Below are 12,852 nucleotides of genomic sequence, written 5' to 3'. Positions count from 1 at the left end.
GTGAAAGGGTTGAAGGGACTGAAGCATTTATTATGAAAAGGCGCAAGAGGAGAGAAGGGAGACGCAAACAGATCCATCTGGGAGTAGTATGTATGTTCCTCTGGCATTGGTGATGTGCTTGGAGGAGGTGCTTGGTTACATTTTTTCCTGTGTTAATCTGAAGCTGCAAAAGATTTTGGTTAATTTCTCTAAAAGACTGAAGCAAGGCTTTACAAAAGGAACATTTATATACAAGAGGTTTAGGTGAGGAGCTGCACACTACATCCAAGAACCAGTGGGTGTGTGCATGCTGTCTGAAATGGTATTTGGGAATACTGGTATTAGAGGCTATTGCATAATTAGTAGCTGGGGGGGGTGGGGAGGGGGGAGAGGGATAGGAAAAGATGTCTTGCAAAAGAACTGAAGTAGTTTGTGAACAGCTGAAATAAAGTAGGAATTTTGCAATATGCATTTGTGTGGTTTTGAAGTAATTCACTCCCAGACCCCAATTCTGTGTCTCTTCTTGCAAATCAGGAACCTGTTTTTTATTAAAGATAACTCTGGTTTTCATCACCTCCTGGATGTCACTGAGGCTAATCAAAACACAATGTGGGCCACTGATCAGTTAAACATTAACGGCCCATTTTAATAGACTTAGTGAGCTAGTTAATAATCTGTTGGGGAGTTCAGCTGGAAAAATAAGGAGCCTTATGTTCTTTGGGATTATTACCTGATTTGGTCAAACCTTTTCTATCTCCAGAATTCAGTTTTTAAAAGAAACATAAAAATGTGGTGGTTTTATGTTTAGATCAGTCACTCATAGGAATTTTTAGGCTAAACAGTACTACTTGGAGCATGTGTTGGTGGGTAGTCTGTTGTAAGCTACTGTTCATTGTTTTTACCCTTAAAGGCAGGAGTATTTCAGTGGTACCTGTGAAGTTCAGGCTTTTTTTTTTTTTTTTTTGCAAAAGTAGTGGTAAGATGTTTAGCATGTTAAGCATTGCTATTAATAGCAGAAATTAATCTGACATTATGTGACTCTCTCTATTATCACAGTACTGGATACCAGTGTATTTACTATTCACCTGAAAACACAGCCAAGGCAAAAGAAGTTCTCAGCAACATCAATCATCTGCAACCTCTCATCTCAAGCCATGCAGACCTGCTGCTTAGCTCTGCAAGCCAACGTTCTCCAGACAGCTTGAAGAATTCTTTAAAGATGCTTTCAGAAAAGGTAAGATTCAAATCTTCACTGCCATGGAAAATGGAAAAACCAAGTCTCTAACTGCTGGGGTTTTTTACCTGCATAAATTGAATTTCATAGCATCAGAAAATGTTAAATAAACTTGACTAAAATAAACTTCAAAATGTTCTTATTAGAAAAATAATGTCATTTCGCATGTCTGTACATTTTCCATTTAGAAAATTAATGAAATATATAAATACTGCCTTTATTTAAAAGTTTAGTTAATTTAATTTAATGTGTCTGCATTATCCTCTGGTGGCCACATATTGGGGTTTATCAAAATATCAAAATTTATAAATAATTTTGTGGTATGATGAATCATTATTTTTAATTCTCTTTCTGTTATGCTTCAGGCTGCTGCTTGTGGGAGATAGGTCAAGCTAGGTTTGTGCATCAGGTTTAGAATAATGCCATGATCAGAAATGGTGATGCAGCCTGGAAGGAGAACCTGGGAAGTTGGCACCAGAAAATCTCAAATTTTAATTCTCTTTCTCCTGTTATATCCCTTTGTTGCTGTAGGCTCGTCTACATGTTAGTTTCTTTAGTTCTAAATCAAGGAAGCTAATATTTCCAGCCTGTCTCACAGACTGAAAACGGAGATTAGCTGAAGCCTGTAGTACTTCCCAGCATATGTTATTCTATAAAAATGTGAAGCACTCTGGCTGTGACCTGAGAAGTTGCAAAGAGTTTCCCATTGCTCCACGGGCCATCCCTTCAGCCATGTGATCCCAGTACAGCTCAATAACATGACCAATAACCATTTCAAAGTGTCTTCAGCTATTGGGAAGTTACAGCCCTTGTGAGCCATTAAGCACCATTATCCCAGCAGTTCCTCATTCAATGGGAGAGTTTCAAATCCGAACATTGAGCTCAGCCACTTGCTGTGAAGGCATTGCACTGGAGCCACGGGGGAGAGAAACATTGCTCTTTGTTGCAGAGGTGTAAATCCACAGCAACTCTGAGATCACTGGAGTCACTGTGAATGTCAGGGACAAAAGAGGAAAGCAAGAATTCATTCTGGAAATAAAACAGAGGAATTTAGGGAGCGGGGTTGTAGCAATTATAGTGTACCTTTCCATGCAACATGGTATTTTTAGCTGTGCATAGAGCAAGTGGAGCTGCTCTATTAGTGGTTAGTTCAAAGCAATCTGTACGCACAGGTGAACCAAACCAGACAAAGAAGTGTTTGTTCTGAAGATCCAAAGTGTGGTTGCTAAGGAATGTGTGTGTTAGCTCTGGCCATTTGCCTTAGGCAGGAGGACAGGATGATTTCAGAGGGGCTGCAGGCTACTAAAGCACTGCTTGAACCAAGGTCTGCTGAGAGTCTGGCTATAGAAAAGGGCTAAAAAAGGCAATCCATTCTGTTTGCAAAAGTCATAGCTATTTTACATTTATAGCTGGTCACTTAGTTGAATACGTTCACAGCAATTTTTCAGGGCCAGGATTAAATTGCTGTTAGTACGTGAGCTCAGGTTCCCAGAAGAAGGATTCTCACCTGATGTACTCTGTGGATTTCTGTGTAGCCTCCCCGTTTTGCTTGGAAGAGATTCATCCGGTTGTCTGAACAACTGCTGCATTAATGGGTCAATACCTACTTCCCTGTCTATTACCAAATTTACTCTGAGGAAAAGATGAATAATGGAAATGTAATAGGGTGCAATCATTGTTGAGGAAGTAAGTGTGGTGGGACAGCTGCATGTACAGAAAGGAAGAGAGATGGAGAGGAAAGGAAAGACCAGGAAACAACTTCAGGGAAAGAAAATACCATTTCAAACCCCCAAATTGTGTGAACCCACACAATACTGCAATTAGACCCTTCACAGTTAATTCAAATCATTGTATTGATGTCTTAACCTATCTATATGATCTAGCACAGTATAGGAGAACCAAGACTGACAGAGTGTCCCTGGTTATATTTAAGATAGAGTAGCACACTTTCTGCTGAATAAAATTACATGATACCTACTTGTATTCCTAAAGGAATATGTAGTGCTTCTGCTATTCCATCTTTCCTGTACTTTTTATATGTAAAAAAAATGCTCTTACATTTTAACTTGATAGAAATTTAGAAATTAAACAGCTGTTTGAGGTTATAAAAATTATTTGCCTGATGATTAAATTCCACAAGTTTGTTAGAAATGAAATCACTTGATACATAGAATATATGCTTGATATATAGAGTATTTCTTTGTATAATTATTAGGTAACAGTGAGTAAATCTGAGCTATCTATCAATAACATGAATTACGTTTAAGTGTTCATGTTGGAAATAGAAGGACTGGCTGCATGGATTGAAAATGGAAAATTAAATCAAATAATTCCACTGCTGCTTCTTAAATTGAGCTAGTTTTATCATATTAAGCATGGTTTTACTTCTCCACATATAATTTGCAATTTACTGTAGTGTTTTCCTGAGACTAACCTTTTATCATCACTTTTGGTTAATTGATTAAGGAAGCCTTTAGCTGTCGACAAGTGTATCAGCATTTGCAGCTTGCAGAAGGCTTGATAAATTCATTTTCCAGCTGTGCCTATCTTTGTTTGCAGAAATAGTCTTCAGTAGAGTATCTAAAAGTGTTTGCAACGTTTTATTTCTTTGTATAGACTCATTTTGTGATTTCAATGCAATTTCATAAATAGTGATGTTCTGCAATTTTAGCTGTACTGAGCTGTTAGAAGATGAAGTTAAAATGTAGATTGCTGTTAAACCAATGGGATCCCTGAATGGAATTTAATTACTAAATCATTTTAATTTCTGTATTGAAAAATGGAGGATTGCTTCTGTCCTGATTTGTTTTTAAAAATTAATTTTCCCTATAAAATATTTCTAGACAAATATATTACTTAAACTTTTCAGATCATTACCTAATGTACATTGCAGTCATAGTGGACATTCTTTACATCAAATTTTCCAATATTTACAATTTTCTGAAATTTAAAGCTCTTTTGAGTCCGTCCATGCCTGATGCAGAGACCTGAAATGATCTCAAGCTGACTTTGAGGGGAAGATTGGTATGAAACCTCAGCAAAACCATGATATTGCCATTTCTAAGGATAGAGGAGTAATGGAGTTTCGACTCTCTTGACATGGAACTGTAGAGGAGTCTTGAGGAGGAGCTCTGCTCTTACCGCACAACCCCTCAAATCTCATTTTGCCATGGTAAGGCAAAGTATGGCAGGATTTGATAGCAATATTCCCCAAAGACTAATTTATTCTCCAAACATGCACCATGTGGAGAGGTAGGAAATGCAGAAAACTGATATTGTCCTGTAGTGCAATTCAGGACTACCAGGAGACAGTCATGAGGGGCTGAATATTAGAAAAGAGTTAAAAACCACCCTTTCCCTCAGGCACGAAGTTGGTAAGAGGGAGAAGGAATCAGTCTGGTAAAATTGCCAGGGAGATGAGTAGTGTTGCCAAGCCTAAAGAGTCCCAAATCAGGTCTGAAGGAAGTCCTGATTTTGGTTTTAAAAATTGATAACTTAGCTTAGATATGCCTGAGGTTCTTGTTTTTAAAACTTTTGAGATTTATTTGCAGTAAAAGTTCCCAGCCTTTCCCTGTACGACCATTAAGAAAATATTCTTTTTCCTAAACATAATGCAAATAGGAAAAAGCAGAAACTTCACAAGAAAGTACCTAGCCCAGCAGCTGGAGCCTTAAGGAAACCATCAATTATTTAGAGCCTTTTTGTCTTAAATGTCAGTAAACTTTTGAGAGGTTAATGAGGCAGGAAGGCAAGAAAAATAAGTTGAGTAGGAGTGGATATGTACAAAAGAAGAGCAAGTAGCAGGAAAAAGAGATGGGATAAGAAGAGAAGTAAGAAGTACAGAAACTGGGAGAAAGACTTCCAGGAAGAGAGATACTGACACTTGAAATTTGTTTGGTTTGGGGTTTTCTTTTCTACTTTTTCTCCAGGTTTTGCATAAGCAGCATGTAGGGGCTGAATGAAGCTTGGCTGATCATTTCCTGCTTGTTCAGGCTGGTTTCTCTTGACTCTTATCTGCATACCTTCCCACATCCCTGTTTAATTAAGATTATGTGCACAAAGGCACTTCAGCACCTGAATCTGCTTGCACATGGCAACCCACTATGTTCTGGGAAAATGGGAAGGCAACTAAATCCTGCTGACATGGGATAAATAATTTCAGGTAATTGTGCTGTGAAAGAAATTTTCATCATCCCCTGTGAACCAGAGCTTCTGTGTGGGGAGTAGCACTCTGGCAGCCTGGGTGGGATGTGTGGGATGTGCTATAGCAGCAAGGTACCCTTTGTCCCTACTCTGACAGAAGAACCCTGTTCAATTTTTTTGAAGTAACCAAAACTGGGACTCTCCCAAGCTGTCCCTGTGGCTTTGCTAGTGATTACCATCCTGAAGTGAAAGGAAACTTGTCCTTGTACCTCATTCTCTCCTGTTCAGTGGGTTCTGCCAGCTGATGGAGTGAATAAGTGTCCTAGGTTGCAATACAGATGTAGTTAAGTATTCTATTACCACCAGCTGTGGGCCGTTAGCTGCTATCACCTGCTAATGACCCACTCCGGATGACAGGCAATGGGCCATCCGTTAGCTGTTATCACCTGCTAATGACCCACCCTGCATGACAGACAATGGGCCTTCAGGGACCCACCGTGTGACTCATGGACTTATCTCATCCCATTGTGGGATGCTCTGCCGAGGAGGGAGGAGCCAGATGTTCCCACCTGGATATAACCTGGCCTTGGAACTGCCTGAGCTAGCCCTGTCTACTGGGTTCCCAGAGGACGAGAGCTACCACTGGATCTTCAGCTGGAGACCAGACCTTCACAGGACCACCACTTCAACTGGACTACTTCAGTTGGACTGCTACTACCACCCTAACAGGGTGTTAGGTTGTATCTGACTTTGTCAGTGCTTTTTTTCCTTGTATTATTTCACTTATTTTTAATTTCAATCTTGACTTGTGATCTTTGTTTTCAAACCAGTACAATAAGTAAGGCAAGTGTCCCAGGGGAGAGGAGCAATGGAGATGGAGCCATGTGTTTGTGACACATGAGATGGACATGTGTGGCACACTGGTAGTAACAACAAGTGCGGCTGCATGGTGACAGAACAGACATGGAGAAGCCCTTATGCAGAAAGCATTTTCCTCTCCTTGTTGAGGTGACAGGGTGATGAATAGTGCAGGAAGGTTGAAGGATTTTAAAAACATGGTAAAACTCCAGCTGTAACAGTCAACATAGAAAACTGATACAGAGATTGAACAGCATCTTCAGAAGACCTGAGAAAACTACTTCAGGGTTTCCTTTCTTTAAAAAATACATAAAATCAAGCTTGAAATCAGGCTGATTTCTGGGTACCTGATATTGGGGTAGATACCTACAGGTAATGAAATTTATCTCTGTAAACACTGCTTTTGCAGATACTGCTATTTCAGCAGTGTAGAGTGGTGGGTTTTATTTAGAGAGATGATTAAATTGGATAATCATGTTTTATCTGACTCTTATTCAGAAATTGCTGTGCAATGGTTGGTTACTCTTGGAAGTGGTTTTTGTTGAGGCGTGCATCTACAGGTGAAATTTGGAATTCGAAAAAAATGTGAAAAGTCTATGATCACTATGACAGCTACCGTACTCTTGTGTTAATCCTTAGAACACTGGGATTGTAGAATGTGATGATATCCCTAAAACCCTTGAAATGTTCCTCATTTTAGGGCTACTTTGTTTTCTGCCTCTCAGGCAGACCTGAAACAAATACCCACTCTGCTTAAGGGTAATTCGGTGTTATACACCTTTTCTGCGGTACTGCATTCTTTGGTCTAACCTTTTAATTAGTTTTTATTTTTCCTAGACAGAGTTATTTGTGCATGCATTCAAGGATCAGCTGGTCAGAAGTGCCCTTCTAGCACTGTACACAGCCCGGCCTGGCTGTGTCCTCAAGAAACCAGCTGTGCCTAGAAGCAGTGCAGAAGACGAGGGTGATGTGCAGCACCAGGACCATCCTTCTCAGATGAAAAGGCAGGACTCTATACCCCACCACTCGGAGTACGATGAGGAAGAGTGGGTAAGTAGCCAGAAACCTTGGTTGGTGTTCAGTGAGAAGCCCTACAAATCAGCATAAACAAGCACAAGCGTTAAGTGTCCTTGTCACATGTCATTGTGGGGGGAAAGGGGTGCAAAACTGTAAAATTGTGTTTTTCAGATGCATCCCAGATTTTGAAGCTCAGTTCAGAGGATCTTCCTAAGTACAGTGTGCTGCTCTGAGACTGCCTGTTTGTGCATATAACAGGGAAGATGATGAATATCTTCTTGCCCAGACAGAAAAATAGTCTTTCTATACTCTTGAATTGGTTTTGCTAGTGGGGCAGATTTAAGAAACAGCATGTGCTGTTCAGAGACAAATGTTCTTTTCTTCCTCACCCCTTCCAGCACCCGTCCTGACCCCTCAGGCTGTAACCAGTTTAAATACACGTGAATTAACCCTCAGCAAAACAAAGCCTTTTCCCCTTAGATTCTGTTCTTAGAGGGTGTCTGAGATTGTGTAAAAAGAATTAAATATAACTTTTAGATTTTAACATTCTTAGCATATTGTTCAAAGATATTGATTATTTATATGGCTGAGATTTTATAAATCAATTATTTTGGTAGATGTCTTCATAATAAATCTGTTCATTTGTTACATATTATCTCAAGCTATTTTTATTCAGTCCAGGCTCGTGCTTTGAGTTCATCACTGTATTCTCATAAACGTAAAGGATGCCAGCATATTCATCTCTACTCTAAATAATTAATAACTTGTGTGAGCTATGGTATTGCACCTGAACTGTAATTTTTATCCACACCAAAAATAAGGGAAGAAGAATATATTTCTTCTAGAGAACAGGCAATTATTTCCAGCCCTATGCATTAAATAGTCATGAAATTTAAACAATAAGTAACTCATTCTTTTATTTGTGCTCTGGTTTTAGAGCCTTGAATTCCCTTTTTCTTTTTTTCTCAACAACCTGAGGGGCTGGAATGGTGATTCTTTCCTTGAAACTAAAGCCAAAATGTTTGTTTTCAGCTGTTGAAACATTCAGAAATATAAATAACACAATTTATAAGAGAGAGAAATCTCACATTGTAAAAAATGGTGCTTCTGTGCAAGCTGTATTTTAACACAGTACTGCAATTTAGCATCTCTGAAGTGAAGATAACTTTGCTCTTTTTCATTATTGATTAAAAAATATATGCTGGGTGCTTGGTCCTCACCTATTATAAAGTATAAATGTGTAATTTTAAAGTGTATCTGTTTTTTTCTGCTGAATTAGTAAGATTATCTTGATTCAAAATTGTGTCTTTCACTATTTTTTGGGTTAAGCTGAGTCAGTCACTGTTAAACTTGAGACAGTACTTGAGACTAGAGAAATTATTTTATCTGAATTCGAAGGATTAGACTTTGATTAGATCTCAGTTCTTTCTGTCATCTGAGGTGATTGATAATGTGAGTTTTAATGATCTAATTGTCATTAGCATTATGAAAAGATAAAGAATAAATTCATATTAAATTTTAAAAAATATTAATCTACCCTGAAAGTCAACCATAAAGGAAAAACTTAGATACCTTGCTTTGTATGCACAGTACTGTATTCTCCTTCACTGATACGGGTTTTTTTCTCATCATTATCAAGCACTTGTGTTATATTTTGCAATTGGATTTTCAGTTTCAGTTTTGCCTGAAATCTAAATTCTTAAACAAATTTTTAAGCTGACTCTGTTCCATCCACTTCCCATGGCTGTGTTACCTCATGACAATCACAAAAATACAAATGCTCATCCCAGAGTCACTGGCAGCTGTATGGATTAAGCTGTTTATATTGGTGCACTATGCACAGGCAGCAGGAAAGCATCACTGCTGAAGGAAAAATATTTAACTTGAGAGTTTTTACATTGCCTCTGGGTAGATATTCTCTTCTCTTGCCAGCTGCTCCTGCTATCCTAGAACCTCCCTGCAGGAGGACACAAAGCAAGTCTTCATGTATAATGCAAGAAAAGGTGGGCACATTGCCACTTGGAGCTGACTCTGTTCTGTACTTCTGACTGACTGGTTAACATGGCTGGAGCTACAAAGGGCAGAAAAAATGGCATTTCCAATAAGCTATGTGCAAATGCTGACGTGGTGATCAGACATAGGGCTGAAAGACTGATGCGTGTGGGATATATTCCATTCCGTGTGCCACAGTACAAGAGGGTGTTAATCATGCACATTAATTAATATATTTACTACATCTATGAACAGAGCTCAAAAAGACCCTAAGGAAATATCTGAATATCCATCCACATGAAGGAGACACAGCATTTTCGGAGCACTGGAAATGCAGACGTTGTGTCATACCTGGCACAAGTAAAGCACACAACAGCAGCGGTGTATATGGAGGGACGAGAAATTACTGGGGAGTTTTGTAGTGAATTCAGAAAGGCTGAGAATCCTTTGCAAACAGAGAGACAGCCCCTGGGCCTCCACTGGCTGGCAGTGTTTAGAAGGAAGGCATCCACTTAGGTGCAGTGACAGAAAAGAGTATCCATTCCTGCTCCCCAAATTGAGGAAGCTCTATTAGCTTCTAATGATACTTTCAGAGCAGATGGAAATTAATGTTTTTTCAGTTGGGTAAGTGAAAGAGAATTAATTTACAGGTTGATTTTCAATTGTCTAGGAAAAGTATTCAGCTTTCACTGATGCCAAGGCCTAGCTTTCCTTGGAGGTCTTTCAGTGTGCATGCCTGTTTGCCTGTGCCACAGCAGAGGTGACAGTAGAAGTGTGACTGTGACCACCTCAAGCTAGCAGTACCCGGCTACATGTGCCAGGACTCCCTAACATCCCAAACGGCTTCTGAAGTTTGGAAGGAGATGTAAATATGTCATTGCTGTGTCTGAATGGGGTCAAGCCCTATTACAGATTTTTGCCTTCCCTGTCATTGCCTTGACTTTTCTCCTTAAAGAAGCAGCAATGAGAGGGAGACAGAGATCTTGTTCCTCTCATTCTTTCATACCACAAACTTACTATAGCTCCAGCAACGGGTGGGAAATCGGTGATCAGGGGAAAAGTATCCTGCTTAGAAAACTAGTATTTCAGTGTATCAAGAAATATTTCTCCTGTTCCTTCACTTCACACAGATGGCTTATAAGAATGCTTACTCAAGAGACTGCATGGACTCTATTTTGTCCTTCAACCTGGTACATGCTGTAAAATGGTCACTTGTGAGGTTCTTAGGCAAATTGAATATAGACTGCTTAAGGAGATGAAAGGTGGGTGGAAAATGTGCTAGGCTACAGGAAAATATTCTGGAAATCGTAATTGATGACAATGTGAAATGGATGAATTTCTTCTCATGGAGAATCATAGAGAGCGACTTGATTTTCACTGATCAAAAAAAGCATTTTTACTTGAAGTTTGTTCCTGCCAAATGACAGAATTCCAACAGCCCTCTTAGAAAAAAATGACTGCCTTTGGTGCAGACAGAATAACATTTCAAGGAATAATATATAGCTCTACTTTTTTTATCTGCCTATAATCCCAGAAACCTCCTCTGTGGAGAAAAAGAGCTGTGGGATAGACCCTTGCTCCCTCTCATTTGCTTGCATGTAAAAAAGCTAGATATATAATAATAAGAGCTTTCTGTGAGATGTTTATGAATTTTGCTTCTAAAAAATCCCACAGGGAATGTTTGTTGTGAATATTGCATAGACATCATCGCAATGCTGGGTTAATAGTTGCTTTGAAAAGACAAGAGTGCTCTTTCCAAAGTGAAACAGGGACTCATATTTTTGTTGCTTGTGCAATAACTCCAGATACTCATTAAGAGCTTAATGCTTTTTGTGTTGGCATTAAACTACCCCAGCAGACAGAGGAAAGGGAAATTGCATTGCTGCAGCCATGCTGTGCAACTTGAGTTGCATATTGCTCAGCAGCTTAAGTGATTGGTAGCCCTGAAATTTCCTGATACTCTCTGGTAAAAGTTGGTGATATTTGGAGGCTAGAATTTTTACTATTTTCAGTATTTTACTGCTCTTCATAGAATCCTCCCCAAAATTATTCTTGCAGGTGGTAAAAATCACTTGCTTTGCACATATTCTAAATGTTTTTCATTATTGCTTGAGGTGCATATAGGATGAAACTTTTGAAGGAATCTATACCTGTCCTCTGTCTTTTAATTGTATCTAAGCATGAGTTTTCAATTTTCTTTAACCTGCTTTCTTGTTATTTTTTGCAACTCTATTTTTGTGCCTGAAGACCTGACATATACATACTGCTCCTGGCATTGTAAAGGACAGAGCAAAGTAGTGATATTATCTTCTAATTTTTAAACCTCAAGCCAATCTGGTTGCTCTGCATTATTTTTAGAATCACTCAGCATTAAAACATGTATGTGGGGGCGGGGTGGTTTCTGTGGGTTTGTTATGGTTTGGTTTTAGTCTGATTGCTTGTCTTGTGTACAGTCTCATTTCTTTTATGGATTGGTTTTCTCTGTATTCAGTGCCACAAGAGTAGGTGCAAGAGCTTTGATTTCTGCAGCATCCAGCACTTGAAGGGCCCTCCCTGTATCTCTGTTCTATAACAGCTCTTTCTTACACTCCTCATTATTTCTTTTGTTCTGTGCTTATACAGAATTTCTTCTATCACTCTATTACTTCTGTAATTCTCTTATTTCTTACCAATTTGGTTAAGTGTGATGTTTGCAGTTTATGTAAGAGGTGAGGAACAAATTTGAAATTTTGTTACTTATAAACATGTCATGACAGGAAGTTTCTCATTCTAGTCCTTGAATTTTACGTTTGCTTCAGCAGAGTAACTGATGTGATAAAATACAGGACATGTTAAATTACCAAAAAGAGGTTTTTAGGTACTATGACAAAACTGCCAGTTCCACACAAGGTTTGATTTCACAAGGCTTTGAGTGTGTCTACACTCTTAAGGTATCATTTAAACAGACAAAACTGCTCAGTTCCTTGCTATTACACCTGAAACTTTGCCTGCATTTTCATGTTGAGTTTGAAGCACGTATTCTCCCGCGTCTAAAAACCGTAACAGTTTCAGTTCATTTACACTGCAAGAAACTCCATGAAAAAGGCTCAGGTTGTTAATAGGCTGAAGGATGAGAGAAATAGTCATACTCTGACACCCAATATTTCTAGTAATTTGCATGTATCTGTCTCCACTTTAAGGTGTTAATGTTACTATTGTCTCTCTTTTTTTTTCTTCTTTGGTAACATGCAGTGATAATTCTGCTCTTTTCAGGACAGGGTGTGGGCTAATGTGGCACAGAGTTTGAACTGCCTTATAGCCATGGTGGACACACTGCTTGAAAAAGACACCATCAGCGACAGCAAAGAGGGTGAAAATGAGCCTTCAGCAGCAGATTGTAAGGTGTTGCATTCAGGTGGTAAGCAACCCCGCCAATTTTTTTTTTAAATCATTGACTAGAGTAAATAAAATTTTAAACAGCTACGGAAAAGTCATATAGAGAAGACTCCATAGTATCTTCAGTGAGTGTGCTAATAGCAAGGTTTTGCACACTTGTAGGGAGTTTATTTATTAAACTACAGATTTATCATATGCTCAGTCTGCTTGCCATGCTCAGTTGTTTGTGTTACAGTGTAAACTTTTTGAAACCA

At 38.9% G+C, this 12,852-nt stretch overlaps 1 protein-coding gene across 7 annotated transcripts in view; it reads left to right on the top strand.

The window, feature by feature from the left end:
- The window catches only part of INPP4B (inositol polyphosphate-4-phosphatase type II B), a 317,054-nt gene that overhangs the window by 241,285 nt on the left and 62,917 nt on the right, over positions 1–12,852 (top strand). For all 7 annotated transcript variants that reach the window (XM_085057498.1, XM_085057499.1, XM_085057495.1 and 4 more), the window contains 3 exons: positions 1,036–1,213; positions 7,052–7,264; positions 12,476–12,620. In XM_085057498.1, coding sequence (XP_084913624.1) covers positions 1,036–1,213; positions 7,052–7,264; positions 12,476–12,620 — 536 coding nt within the window. The remainder of the gene's footprint in view (positions 1–1,035; positions 1,214–7,051; positions 7,265–12,475; positions 12,621–12,852) is intronic.

Source organism: Lichenostomus cassidix, chromosome 4 (assembly GCF_008360975.1).
Source record: "Lichenostomus cassidix isolate B80296 chromosome 4, HeHo_3.0, whole genome shotgun sequence".
Classification (NCBI taxonomy): Eukaryota; Metazoa; Chordata; class Aves; order Passeriformes; family Meliphagidae; genus Lichenostomus; species Lichenostomus cassidix.
This window is presented reverse-complemented; position numbering and strand designations above follow the sequence as displayed.